Below are 13633 nucleotides of genomic sequence, written 5' to 3' on the forward strand. Positions count from 1 at the left end.
CGCCAATCAGCTACCTGTACTCTCATTAATATTATAGAGGCAACTTCTCCGGCTTTCAGAGTGCCGTACGACACTGTCGAAGCATCTTTGTTGATCCAGCACCAAACTTTGGTTTGCCAACGTCTGATAAAACAGCTCCAGTCAGGCCGTGTGCCCCAGGCAATGTGGCAATCACAAAAATTCACCAGCAAGTGATGTGGCAGCATGATGTCCTGTGAGTTTGCCACTAATATGTTCATAACCAATAGCTTTCACTAGCAATGAGGCCTGAGATCATGCACGCAGGTCATGTCTCAAAAATTGAGACGGTCAACTTTCGACGTTCAGAACTTCGGTCGCCGTCATACACTGGTTTAGAGAGAAGGTGGTGGTGCCGTCAGACCAATATTCAAATAATAAGCAGTCAGTCGACGACTGTAAATGAATTCTTGTCTTGGGCTTGTCTTGGTATGAGCCTGTTTATGGCAGTGACTCTTGATCCCGAAAATGAAATTGTCGATTACACGTTTAAAATTATATTAATATTCGTTTCAAATACTTCGAAAACTATGAATTCGAAATTTGAGACTAGGCGAATATCGATAGCATAATTTTCGATAATATCAAAAACACTGAATATTTGCACAAGCCTAAGCAATACTACAATATCCAATGTTATGCCAGAGTGATGCCTGAAAAGGAGCATGAAAAGGAGCTTGAACGGTGGGAGGCACGAAATGCACATACAGTCGCCGACCGTTTATTCGGACGCTGAAATTCGGACATGCTCGTTTATTCGGACACCTTCGCGGCACCGCCACTCGTCCCATTGAAGTAATGTATAACCACAACCGATAGTTCGGACGCTCTACCGCGCGCCGTTCGATTTTTCGGACTCCGGCGGCCTGGTCAGATGCGACGTCGAACGCCACGATACGGTCACAAGCTGGCCGCGATGTTTACATTTTGCTAGGTGCCAGCACTGAAAGGGCGCGCTTGCTATGGTTGGATTTGCTGGTGTCTAAATCCACGCAGCACCTACAAGTGTCTGTTGCCAATCTCGAAGGGCTATACTTTATGTGGCTGCACCTATTGGGTGTCGTGTTTCGGATTTAGCCAGTCCAGTATCCATTGACTGTATACCGCGACCAAACAGCAGGCCAGGCCAAGCCAAGCCAGTGTGCTTGGAAGTCGGTGCTCGGCCTTTGCGTTGTCAGTTGTTACGTGACCTAGGCCTTGTCAAGAGCTACCTTTCAAGTCTCGCTCTTTTGCTTAGTGCAGGCGTTCTCAAGTACGTTCATCCCAGGGAACCCTGCTAAGCTCCATAAACTGCCAAGGAACCCCCCCCCCCCCCCCCCAATTAACCGAATGTCGAATTATCGAGGGTATCAAGAAAACAAACAAATGCTTCACTACGTCAACACGATTTTATTTACTCAATGAATCGTCAAATCTTGTTTCTGTTTAGCACAAGACCAGTGCCGAAGCTGAAATTCTCTTCATCTCATGACTGATTAGCGCTAGCAGCGGCGAAGGCCTCGCGACATCCTTCGCGGCACGCGTTTTCATCTGAGACGCGCTTTGCAACAACGGGCGCACACCCCGATTATTTTTTCGCCACTCAGCTGCTCGCCAACAAATTGTCCGTCCATCACGATGTAGCCGGTGCTTTTTATCTTCGACAGCTTTGCACTGAGACAAAGCGAAACTACTGCTTGCCGCAACCGCTGCGGAAGAAACCGCGGCCGCTATCGACGCGATCATGGACGGCGCCCTTGCGGTTCAGAAGGCAGGCGGCTGACGCACGCACCAAGTCAAAACGAAACTACCTTTCGCTGCAAGAAGTGCGGACGAAACTGCGGTCGCTATCGACGCTGCCATGGGAGGCGACTACGCAGTTGTGAAGGCAGGCAGCCGATGCGCGCATCGAGTGAAAACGAAACTACTATTTGCCGCAACCGCTGCGGACGAAACTGCGGTGGTTATCGACACGATCAGAGATAGCGACTACGCACTTACGGAGGCACGCGGCTAGCCGCCAACGCGGTGTTACGCGCGGCGATAAACGCAAGAATAAAGGCTTTGAAGGCACAATTAGGCACGAAGCGCTTCGGCGTTGCTGTCAGTCACGTGCCGCGTACGATTGTCGCTGAGGACCACGGCGATGCGGACTGCGCCACTTCGTTTCGGTTGGACGCTACGCCGTTATTGCGCTTCTGCGGCGCGCATTTGCGGTGCTCCGCGGTTTTTTTTTTTATTATTATTATTATTCCGCCAACGTATACGTCAGTGCGCACGCTTTCGGCACCTACCCTATCTACAAATAGGAGAAAGGCGGCAAGCTACGGCCTCCGAGATTCAAGTGCGAAAGCTTAGGCGCGCTGCCCGTTCTCAGAGGTTGGGTGGCTACAAGCTGCTTGCGTATTTATTGCGCAGTTCGCGCGTTGCTGTTACGCACTGTGATGTGCTTTTTGACACTCGGGCATGGGTAATGGGGGTTCTTTGGATCAAGCGCACCTCGTGTTTGCCGTTTTAGACACTTGTCGAGAGCGGGACCAGGGAAAATTAATCAGTGGCTCGCGAAACCCCGAGCAGGGGCCTGCGGAACCCGCAGTTTCCGCGAAACCCACTTTGAGAACCCATGGAAGCCTTAGTGTGTTAGGCCTGATTTGCTTGTTCGATCTCTTCCAGTCGTCGCATAGTGCGAAATGGCTCCGACGCCTCCCGTGCCATCTGCGCCGACGAGACGCGGCAATTACAAGACTCTGTCTATAGCGATAGCCAGACACTGTCGGAAATAAGGCTGACCTGATCGCGTGTAAGCGTGCATCTGTACAGTCGCGCATTGACAATTTTTTCCGTCCACTGGGACCATAAAAGTACTTTTTTCTGGCGAATCCTTTTTTTCGGACTCTCGATTATTCGGATTTTTTCGCGGTTCCCGTCGAGTCCGAATAAACGGTCGGCAACTGTATTGGCCATTCTTAGTGCAGGAAAATTTTGCAACTTGCTACATCTTGCTTGTTCACATCTTAAATTAATGGATGCTAAGGGGGGGGGGCCTTAGCATTCATTTTAAGTTTGAGCTAATTTTAGCCTTTGATCACAAGTGTCTGCAGTCACAGCCTCACGCTTGGGGTCCGCAGTCAGCAGGACTTAACAATCATAGTTTTGGTAGTGTCTCTAGACACAGTCAGAACGTCTGATATTTCAGAAGGTGTTCATTCAATTTTTTAGCAATTGTTATGTTTGAAGGCATGCAAAGCAGTGATGCCTTTGTGTCTTCAGTTGTAACACCAGTAAAAGCTAACAAATTCGAATTCCGTGGGGATGCTACAAAAATTTTAATTATACAAAATTCTAACTATTGAAAGTCAGAAATAATAACTTGGTTAAGGCGCGCATAAGCCCAGCATAGTGCAAACGCGCGCGCACTGCCTACCTCACGTTGGCAAGAACAACGTCTATAGTTTGACGCACTGGCGCAGCCAACGTGGTCCGACATGCCCGAGATGGTTCTTGCTCCATCCGCGCGTTCTTTGCGCCGACTGCACCTACCCACACTGCATTGCGCGAAGAAATAAGGTGCCCACGCCGCTTCGCTGATGGTCGCAGACAGCATTCAAAGCGGCGCATGGGTTGGGGATCGTTCTGTGCATGCTCCGAAGAGAGCAGCCGATGGCCTGTGCATCGAAGTTTAGAGGTGACGGCATTTCCGTTGGTGCAGCGCAAGCGGCGTAGCGACGCTCGCCCACGCGCCGTAAACGTCGGACTATAATCGCGTCTTAAGATGAGTTTATAGTCAAGGTGTGGTCGGAGCATGTGCAGAACACGCAAAACGATCCCCAACCAGCGTGCCACTTTAGACGGTTGTCTGCGACCGTTGGCGAAGCGGCGTGGGCGCGTTTTAGAGCGCACACGCCGCCTAAAGACGGGTGCCTATGGAAACAGCAAAGCTGCACGGCCTGCGTGGCAACAGCAGCGTGCCCAACGTGCTTCCGTGCACTAGCACTCACCCCAACTACGATGGCACCGAGTTCGAATTAGCGTTACAATTAGCGTTAAAATTAGGTGCGTTACATATTGCTTTCAATACATTGTTGGACGGACCGTGGCGGCTACTGCAAATTATTCAAGATTTTGAATTAACGATTTGTGAATTAAAGAGCTTTTACTGTACTACGCAATCAACGTTACGCTTATGACGACGATGATGCGTGTTTGGTATACTATTGCGGTTGGGCTATTGTGGAACGAGGGTGGCCCTTGGTGCAAGGTGGTGCACATGGGTGCGTTTTAGTCACGTAAGTTTGCAAGTGTCCCTGTGACCTGCAGAATGCTGTCAGCTCATTTTGCCGTGAAAGTGCACGCATGACTGCAGCAATGCATGGAAGTGCACAATCACATGTAGATGTTTTGCTTCGTTTTCGAAGACCTGGTTCAGCCAGATAGTGAAACCGCCACAGAATCGAAGACAGTTGACAGGACATCAGAGAATGTATGAGTTATCATACAAATAATTCAGAACTAGGAAAATTGTGATGACGTGAACCATTCTGACAGGCGTACATTGTTTTTTATTTTTCCGGTGACCGTTTACACCAGCTAACCCCGGTTACAATAAACCACAGTTCGCACGATAAAGAGTCAAGTTCTGGCACCATCTGGTTCTGCACCATCACTGCAACGTGACAACAGTTGCCATGTTTTGCAGAGCTCATTCATTTCCTAAAGCCTAGGCCATGCTCCTTTCTGCCTTCTCTGATGCCAGTGTACGATTTCTATCATGCTTACATATCACTGTTTCCAGCATAAGATTACGCTAACTTGACAGGAGACTGAATATTATTTGGGCCATTTTCCACACAACCACTGCAGGATTGCACTTATTGACATTCACTGATATCACTGTGCAGCAAGCATTCTGCCTCATTTGGAATGTAGCCGCTGCTGCTAGACAATGGGTGCCCATGGCCTCTTGCCATGGGCACCATTGTTGCACTGGTGTGGCATTGTGTGTAGTAGCCCCCCCCCCTGCCCCCCTTTTTCTTCTTTGTCTGTGTGTGGGGTTTTCTGTGTTCTTGTGGGCTTATACATAAGTAATAATTACAATGTCAACCACGCAGGCCATGCTGGAGGCGGCTGTGAAAGTGATCACAACGATGCTGGGTCCCGAAGCTCGCGACGTCGCACCCACGTCACCACTACCTGCTGCCGAGGCACGTCTGCTCGAGGCTTGCTTTGCAAAGTACAACTTGGCCGCAGTTGATCGACTGGCCGACGTCGAAGGAGCTGTGGAGACATTGGAAAATGCGCTGCGCAGCACCAGGACATGTGAGGGCAGTGATTCAGTAGCCACCATGGCGCTCCAAGTGGTAAGTTCACATTGGCACCGAATAATTGAAAGGTGCCCTGTACCACATATTACGAAAGATGTTAACCATGTCTTGTAATAAGGCAGTTTCCTTGCTAATTTTTCCCGACGAAAGGTTTGAGCACGAACCACCAGAGTTTGATCGTGGAAGTCAAGCAATAGCTTCCCGGTAGATCTGCTCAGATATGCTACTGGAATGCTGATTGGCTAGCTCTTCTGGTTGATTCTATGAGGTGGGTGGGAGCTCTGAAGTACGAAGATGTCAGAGCGTGCTTGGCAGGTACTCTTCAGACTTGCCATGCCATGAGACAAGACGCACGCTTATGTATTCATTTTCCATACACCTATGATTATGTCATCAGGTATGCCGTGGCCAGTACCTCATTAAGTTTTACCTGTGCTGAAAAGTGCTTTTTGGTCTCTGTGTGTTCATGTGCCATTGCTGCAGCATAGTGCATCATGTTGAACCCATTTGTCATTCCAACTTGGTTTGAAGATGGGCCGTGACCATGTGGAACCAGGTCGCCATGCTCCACCAGTCATTGTTCTAAACCATGGGTTCTCAAAGTGGGTTCCGCGGAACCCGGGGGTTCCGCAGGCCCCTGCTCGGGGTTCCGCGAGCCACTGATAAATTTTCCGTGGTCCCGCGCTCGCCAAGTGGCGAAAACGGCGAACACAAGGTGCGCTTGATCCACAGAACCCCAATTACCTATGCCCGAGTGTCAAAAAGCACACCACAGTGCGTAACGGCAACGCGCGAACTGCGCAATAAATCCGCAAGCAGCTTGTAGCCACCCAATCTCCGAAAACGGGCAGCCATGGGCAGCGCGCCTAAGCTTTCGCACTTGAATCTCGGAGGCTCTAACTTACCACCGTGCGCATTTCTCCCGTTTGTAGATAGGGTAGGTGCCGATAGAGTGCGCACTGATGTTATACTTCGGAGGAATTTTAAAAAAAACTGATGCGCGGAGCACCACAAGTGCGCGCCGCAAGAGAGCTAAAACGGCGCTAGCGTCCAAAAACGAAGCGATGCAGTCCTCATTGGTATGGTCCTCAGCGGCAATCGTACGCTATACGTGACTGACAGCAACGCCGGCACTCTTCGTGCCTAATTGTGTCCTCAAAGCCTTTATTCTTGCGTTAACCGCCGCGCGTAACACCGCGGTGGCGGCTAGCCACGTGCCTTCATAAGTGCGTAATCGCGATCTATGATCGCCTCGATAACCAGCACAGTTTCGTCCGCAGCAGCGGTTGCGGGAAATAGTAGTTTCGTTTTGACGGTGCGCGCGTCGGCTGCGTGCCTTTCGCAGCTGCGTAGTCGCCACCCATGATCGCGTCGATAGCGACCGCGGTTTCGTGCGCACTTGTTGCAGCAAACGGTAGTTTCGTTTTGACTTGGTGAGTGCGTCGGCCATGGCGTCGGCCGCCTGCCTTCTGAACCGCAAGGTCGCCGACCATGATCTCGTCGATAACGGCCGCGGTTTTCTCCGCAGCGGTTGCGGTAAGCAGTAGTTTCGCTTTGAATCAGTGCAAAGCTGTCGAAGATGAAGAGCACCGGCTACATCGCGATGGGTGGGCAATTTGTTGGCGACCAGCTCACTAGCGAAAAAATAATCGGGATGTGCGCGCGGTAGTGAAAAGCGTGTCTCAGATGAAAACGCGCGCCGCGGCCACGCTGCGAAGGATGTCGCGAGGCCTTCGCCGCTGCTAGCTCAAATAAGTCATGAGATGACGAGAACTTCAGCTTCCGCACTGCTCTTCTTCTTTCTAGGGTTTTACGTGCCAAAACCAGTTCTGACTGTGAGGTACGCCGTAGTGGAGCACTCCGGATTAATTTTGACCACCTGCGGTTCTTTAACATGCACTACAACGCAAGCACGTACACGGGCAAAAGTTTTTGCATCTCGCCTCCATCGAAATGCGGCCGCCGCGGCCGGGATTCGATCCCGTGACCTTGTGCTCAGCCACGAAACGCCTTTGCTAACTGAGCCACCGCGGCGGGTGCCGCACTGCTCTTGTGCAAAATAGAAACAAGATTTGCTAATTCATTCAGTAAATAAAAGCCTGTTGACGTAGTAAGCATTCATTTATTGTTTTCTTGATACCTTGGGTAATTCGACATTCGGTTAATTAGGACATTTTAATTCGGTTAAATGGGGGGGGGGGTTCCTTGGCGCTTCATGGAGCTTAGCAGGGTTCCCTGGAACGAACATGCTTGAGAACCCCTGTTCTAAACTTTTATTTAGTGCAATGATGGGTGCCGTGCGAACGAAATGGTGATGCACCAATCAAATGGTATAGCCCAGCTTCTGTGCCCACAAATCGCCTTCCTTTGTTGTGCAGGTGAACAAGGTTTTGGTGAAGAAACTTCCCCAAGAAAACCAGGTGGCGCTGCTCGACACTCTTGTTGACCTGGCCCTTGACACGCCGCCCTCTGTTCAGCATTCGGCAGTGCTTAGAGCATTGCGCAAGGTATGGAAGACCCGCATAGCAAGAATGAGCTTCACTGTCCTTTTTTTTTTTTTCCTTTATACTTTTCCTTTATAGTTGTAAGTGATGGTATGCATATTTTGATGCTATAGAGACTCATTTGGTTTTGCACTGTAATCTTTACGCTGCAACAAAATCGGGGACTGCACATGTCGGGTGCCCAATGTGTGATTGTTGCGCTCTCCATTCGTCATGATCTTTCAAATTTTTTTGCTGCACTGTGATGCATGCACTGTACAAAAAACGTATGGCTTCTTTTTAAACAAATGAAGTGGTTGCTGTGATATCTGAACGTAGTGCTTTAGCTATTTCTTGTGGCGATGTGTCGATCATTCCGCAATCATTGTAATACATACCATGAAACATGAACAAGGTGGTGTGAGATCACGCAGCAATAGGAAAGAAAATCTTAAGCATTCTCATATGATGTTGCAGGATACAATTGATCTTAGGCATATACTAATTGCATGACTGTTGCTTAGTGGTTATGCGACCATCCTTAGCTATTTCTGAGGTGCCCTTCTATTGTGTGGATATCCCACTAGGCAGAAATAATTTTGCCTCACAAGTGAATTTTCGCGCTTTGGTACAGTGTAGACCGCTTATAACGTAAGTTGCGGGAGTTGTAAAAATCTGCGTTATAAGTGGTACTGCGTTATAACCAAAGCATGCTTTTTTTCGGCTTTTGCTCATGCCAAATGGGCAAACCCACCTTTCAAACACAATTTATTACATATTTCACCCGCACACACATGCAACACAATCGCAACACAGCACAGAAACCAAGTTCTCCTGACAAGTGCGGCATCAGCGGAAGAACGCTGTTATTTTCGTCCGGAGACTGGTTTCCACGCGCACGCCCACGCTCCCACTCATGAAAAAAAAAAAAAAAACGAAAAAAAAAGCTGTATGCTACTGTATGCCGTATGCTGTATGTGCGAATGAAAGCGTGCAATTACACATTAAGCGGGTACGTATTAACGAGGTTTGACTGTATTTGGATTCCTTCTAACGAGCATGGACTGTACGAAAATTTGAAGATGGCTGTCTGGTGCAAGTACTACCTTTGCTTACAGCATGTGGAATGTTTCATGAACCTACTTGCAGGTGTGTTCCTTTGGTAGCCTTCTCGTGGAACCTCTGCAGAGGACTAGCACGTCTCGACAGAGCCCAGCCAAGACGGTTCGGGAAGCCAAGAAGATGAGGCAAGTGACTCAGTACTCATTGATGAACCCACTTGTGTAGCATTCACGTGTAAATCACAATTGTTCAGGGTGAGGGGGCCATCAAAAATTGAAACAAAGGCCTAGTTGAGGTACCAGTCCACCATAGCCCCTTCCTTATTTCTCAGCTACTGATTCTTTACTTGGCTTCAGTGAACGTTAGCCTCTGTGGCAAAGCAATATCTCTTCTCTGCCAATCTACCACTGTAGCTCATTCGCTGTGGCATTGCTCTGCTCAGCTAAAGGTCATGGGTTCAAACCCGGCATTCCAATGTAGGCCAAACGCACACACACTCGTGTACTGTTCATTGGGTGCATGTTAAAAAGCCCCCGGTGGTCAAAATTAACCAGGAGTCCACCACTACAGCATGCCTCTCAATCGGATGGTGGTATTGGTGCGTAAAACAACTGAATTTCGTTAAAATTTGTTTACTTGTCTGCCAACAGGTTGATGGATGCGTCGGAAGAGCAGGACCCGGCCGAGTCACCCCAGTGGAAGCGCATCCTTATCCTGCTGGAGATGATCCAGAGCCGAAGGTCGATTGAAGACGTCTCGCGTCTCGTGGCCCCCTTGTATGCCCTGCTCAAGAGGTAAGGTCATGTGCTTCTACTCAGTACTTTTGACCCTCGTGACATAAGTTGACACATTGCAAAAGTCATGCAAGCATCATGAAAAGAAACAAATGGGGAAATTTATGCTGGAAACGCGAAACTTGGACGGTCTTAATGCAATTTCAGTAGCCGGGGTTTGAATAGGACAAGAAATGCTCTCGAACCGAAAAAGCAATAAGCTTTCTTTAGCATTTTTTGGGTAACATTTATAAGACCAAGACGATGTTAAATGTAAATGTGAAGATTTTTCTGGCCCCTGTAATGTGAATTGGGAAGCAGGTTATTTGTGGTTCAAAGAATACAGTAATTGCCTGTTAACAATCTTGCAGCTCTGATGGCATCATTTGATGCTTTATCCATAACCTTAATCAAAATTGCAAGATTGCTTTTTTCTTGTATGTGCGTGTTGTCTTTCTGAAAACTTCACGATAAAAAAGAAAACTGTACTTAAATGAATACACAAGGCTGAAAGGGTTCACTTTTGCATCATGCATTCTCTTCAGCGTAACGCTAAGAGTTGTTAGACTTTGCTATTCTCAACATGCCCAGCTCAAATAGTCTGTTCTGCTGCTGGGTGGCTGAATACTTGGCCTCGCACGTTGGTTTATCAGTGACGCAGGTACAGAGGTTTAATTCAGAGGGAGATACAGTGGAGTTGAGATTGCATAGCTGGCCTTTGCTAAGGCTCAGAAGCTGGTGTTAGCCCTTTCACTGTCAGGCATGTTTGTCCTTGAAGCGTCGAAGCTTCTGGGGTCAGTAAAGGTTAGAAAACGCTGCATGCAGTTAGCAATGGAACGCATGCGTGGACATTCAGCAAAGCCCAGCCTGTGGGATGTTTTTATACACTTCAGCAATGGTGGTGAGGAATAAACGAATGGTTGTCTGTAACTTGCCATGGTGACTCACTAGCATTTTGCTGCAGTGCACAAGGTCGCAAGAGTGAATCCAGGTTGCAGCAGCTGCATTTCCGTAGGGGCAGAGTTGAAGAATGCTTGTTTGTAGATTTAAGTTTTTGTTAAAGAAACCCAAGTAACATGAAAAAATCTTCTACAGTGCTTCTCATAGTCCACTGTGCATGTTCAGGAGGCAACAGCCCATAAAAATATTGCAGTTCTAACAGAATGATTCTACAAATGCTATCAAACTCCATGGACTTGACTGTTGTTACTAACATCTGCAAGGCTTGTACTTCAGTGTCCTCTCTCAGATAGGCCTGTGAAAGACAAAAGCACGGAGAAGGGCTGTAAATCACGTGCCAGTAACAGTGCCCTTTCATAACGCAGAGTTACATTTTTACTCGTCTTTTGTCTGCTCTTCCATATCTGCACATTATTCCAATTTCCCTTTGCCATCTTCAAGTTGCTGAACACATGTACCAACCAGTGCAACCTTCCTCCCTGTTAAGCTATTGCAGCTTCACTAAAAAAAAATTTATATTAAAGCAATGACATAAATAGCTAGTGCATTTAATCATTAGCAAAGCTCACAACGAGATGTGAACACTGTTTGTCACCATCGATCTGGCTGTGTAGATTGCTGGCCCATCCAATTCGAAGGAACTTCGGTTTGGGTTTGACCAGAGCACAAGACAAGGCAAAGTTGGGTGGATTTTGTTATTATTAGGACACAGCGCTGCAAAGCCTCAACAGTAAATTCTCTTCTGGATTTTTACAATGACGTCACAGAGATATTTGGGCACACACAGCAACTGTAACAAAATGGATGCACCTGTGTAAAAAAGAAGCTTTTGTAGATGTATGCCAATCCAAGCAACTCGTACATAAAAGACAGTGAAGCTGTGGAAGAGAGTTGTCACACCCATCGTGAGTCCTAGGAGTCTGTTTTGTTACTGACCAAAATCCACCGAAGACTTAAAACACTTCACTAATGCGTCACTATATCCAAGCTTATACTCCTGTATTCTTCGTTGTATCAGATTCTACATTCTGTGCCTACTCTATCACGATCTGGCTGCACGTTCCAACAGCCCGACAGGGCTGCGTTGCGGCTTTTCTTACTGATAGCTCATCGCTGACGCAGGCGTTGGGCTGCCCAGTCTCACTGATGCTTTAGTCCTATGGCCACTTCGGGGCTCCGAAGTAGGCTGGGGCGCTGGCTGTTCTTTGATTGACAGTTGATACTAATTAGGCCTGCCGCCGGCTTTCACTACCACTGGCTTTTATCACCTCGACACGAGAGCCGTTGTGGAATTCCCTTTAATAAAGGAAAATATTAAGCCAAGTTAGATCGATATATCATTGGTCTAGAAGTCTATCATCATTTCCTGTGTGCCAACAGGCAGAACTTTGTTCATATGTTTTCGGGAAAAAAAAACATGATGAAGAACATGCTGACCGAGAAAACGTACAATCCGAAGTCGCTAAAGCAAGGGAGTACTGTGGGGAAGCTGGAGTGGTGAGTGCCTTCTGCTCTCGATCGTGCATGCTCTCGCCTTTTCTTGTTCACATTGGATCTAGCGGCCGAAAAAGGTATCATACCATTGCAGTTTGGCTATGTACTGAACATTGGTTCCGAAAGATTGTTTTCCAGGAACGTACTGACTATTAAAAAAGTAGCGTAACTTTATGGGGTCATTTTTTTTGCTCTCGATGGCGAACGAGACTCTACTGTATATGACTTTGTTGTGTAAAAAATTGCCACCGAAAGATGCTGCTACTGCTGCTCAATTTTATGCCCGCACCAAATCGGATGAGTTGACAAATTACTCACGTGACTGCCCTCTCCACCGCTCTCTGTCAATCAGCCAGTGCTGACGTCACATGAGGAGTACCATAGTCCAGAGTAGGTGGCACCACTCTGATTTTTCATTTTCATCATTTTCTCATTTGTGAAAGCTCTGTTCTCACCACAAATGACAAATTCATTATTACAGAAGCGTAATCTTTCAATCGAGCTTGACTTAATATTTTCCTTTAGCGTCTCTTTAAGAGCATTGTAAAAAAAAAAAAAATCAGCAGCGCCTCCCATACCGGGAACAGGGGTGCACTCGAAGCTTCTCCAACGGTAGGGGAGGTGTTGGTTAGTTTTTTGAGCGTTTGAGACTTTCAGGGGCCCGCTGCCACTACCATTCCTTCAACACGCCCTGCTCTTTGGCAGAACGAACCAAACGCGGCCTCCCCATCTGACTGCCGGGCCTGAACTGGTGGGCGACGGCAGGCGCGAGGCGAGCGAACGCGCGATCACACCCTTTCCCTCCTCCGGAGGGAGGGGACGCCTGTGATTTACTGGGGGTATGGCGTGATCGCGCGCGCCAGCTGCGGGTGCTGCGTCTACTTCTTCATGAATATGAAACCCCGCTTTAAAGGGTGCGTATGATGGACCGACAGTGGCTGAATCGGTTAGCGTGGTGGTCTTGCAACCTGGAGGTCGGTAGTTCGAATCCGCAGCCCGACGAGCAATTTCTATTTTCGTGTGGCTTGGGTTTTTTTTTTTTTCGTACGCCAACATCAACACCGACGCCGACACGAGTGAGGCAATACGAGCTTCGCTTGAATAACGTGGTGCCCCCCACTAACTTTTTTTTTCACTGCAGGAGCCTAGAGCTGGACCAGTCGCCACACGCCGAATACTTGCGCCAGTGCGTGCTGACGTCCCTGCAGGCACACGGCCTGTCTGCGCCACGGCACGAGCTGGCCACCCTTGTGAAGTGCCTGCGGCATTCGCAGAGCTCACAGGCCCAGCAACTCTCCTTGGTGCTGCTAAACCTCGCCGCCCAGAAGTACCCCGTAGGTTGCCGTGGCTTCTCTCGCGTGGCTCTCCCTCCCTCCACGTTCTCTGCGGCTTTGTTTGTTCATGTCTTTATAGAGTGCACGACCGATTTTCCGGATGTCTTATTTTTCGGACGTACCCGATAACTTGGACGCGGCACGGACCTTCGTGACACGTACCCCATAGAGCTATTGTATTAGAACGCCTGAAATTTCAGATGCCGAAA

General features: G+C 48.4%; 1 protein-coding gene across 9 annotated transcripts in view; it reads left to right on the plus strand.

Annotated features, from left to right (window-relative positions):
* LOC119466481 (HEAT repeat-containing protein 1-like) overlaps window positions 1–13633 on the plus strand; it is a 66686-nt gene that overhangs the window by 39357 nt on the left and 13696 nt on the right. For 2 of the 9 annotated variants that reach the window (XM_049657725.1, XM_049657732.1), the window contains exons 7-9: window positions 8951–9048; window positions 9514–9657; window positions 13232–13424. The exons of 2 other annotated variants lie outside the window; for them this stretch is intronic. In XM_049657725.1, the coding sequence (XP_049513682.1) occupies window positions 8951–9048; window positions 9514–9657; window positions 13232–13424 (435 nt within the window). Of the gene's footprint in view, window positions 1–5105; window positions 5355–7696; window positions 7826–8950; window positions 9049–9513; window positions 9658–13231; window positions 13425–13633 lie in introns of all 9 variants that reach the window. 5 more of the 9 variants (XM_037726995.2, XM_049657730.1, XM_049657729.1 and 2 more) reach the window with 5 other exon arrangements.

Source organism: Dermacentor silvarum, chromosome 10 (genome assembly GCF_013339745.2).
Source record: "Dermacentor silvarum isolate Dsil-2018 chromosome 10, BIME_Dsil_1.4, whole genome shotgun sequence".
NCBI lineage: Eukaryota > Metazoa > Arthropoda > Arachnida > Ixodida > Ixodidae > Dermacentor > Dermacentor silvarum.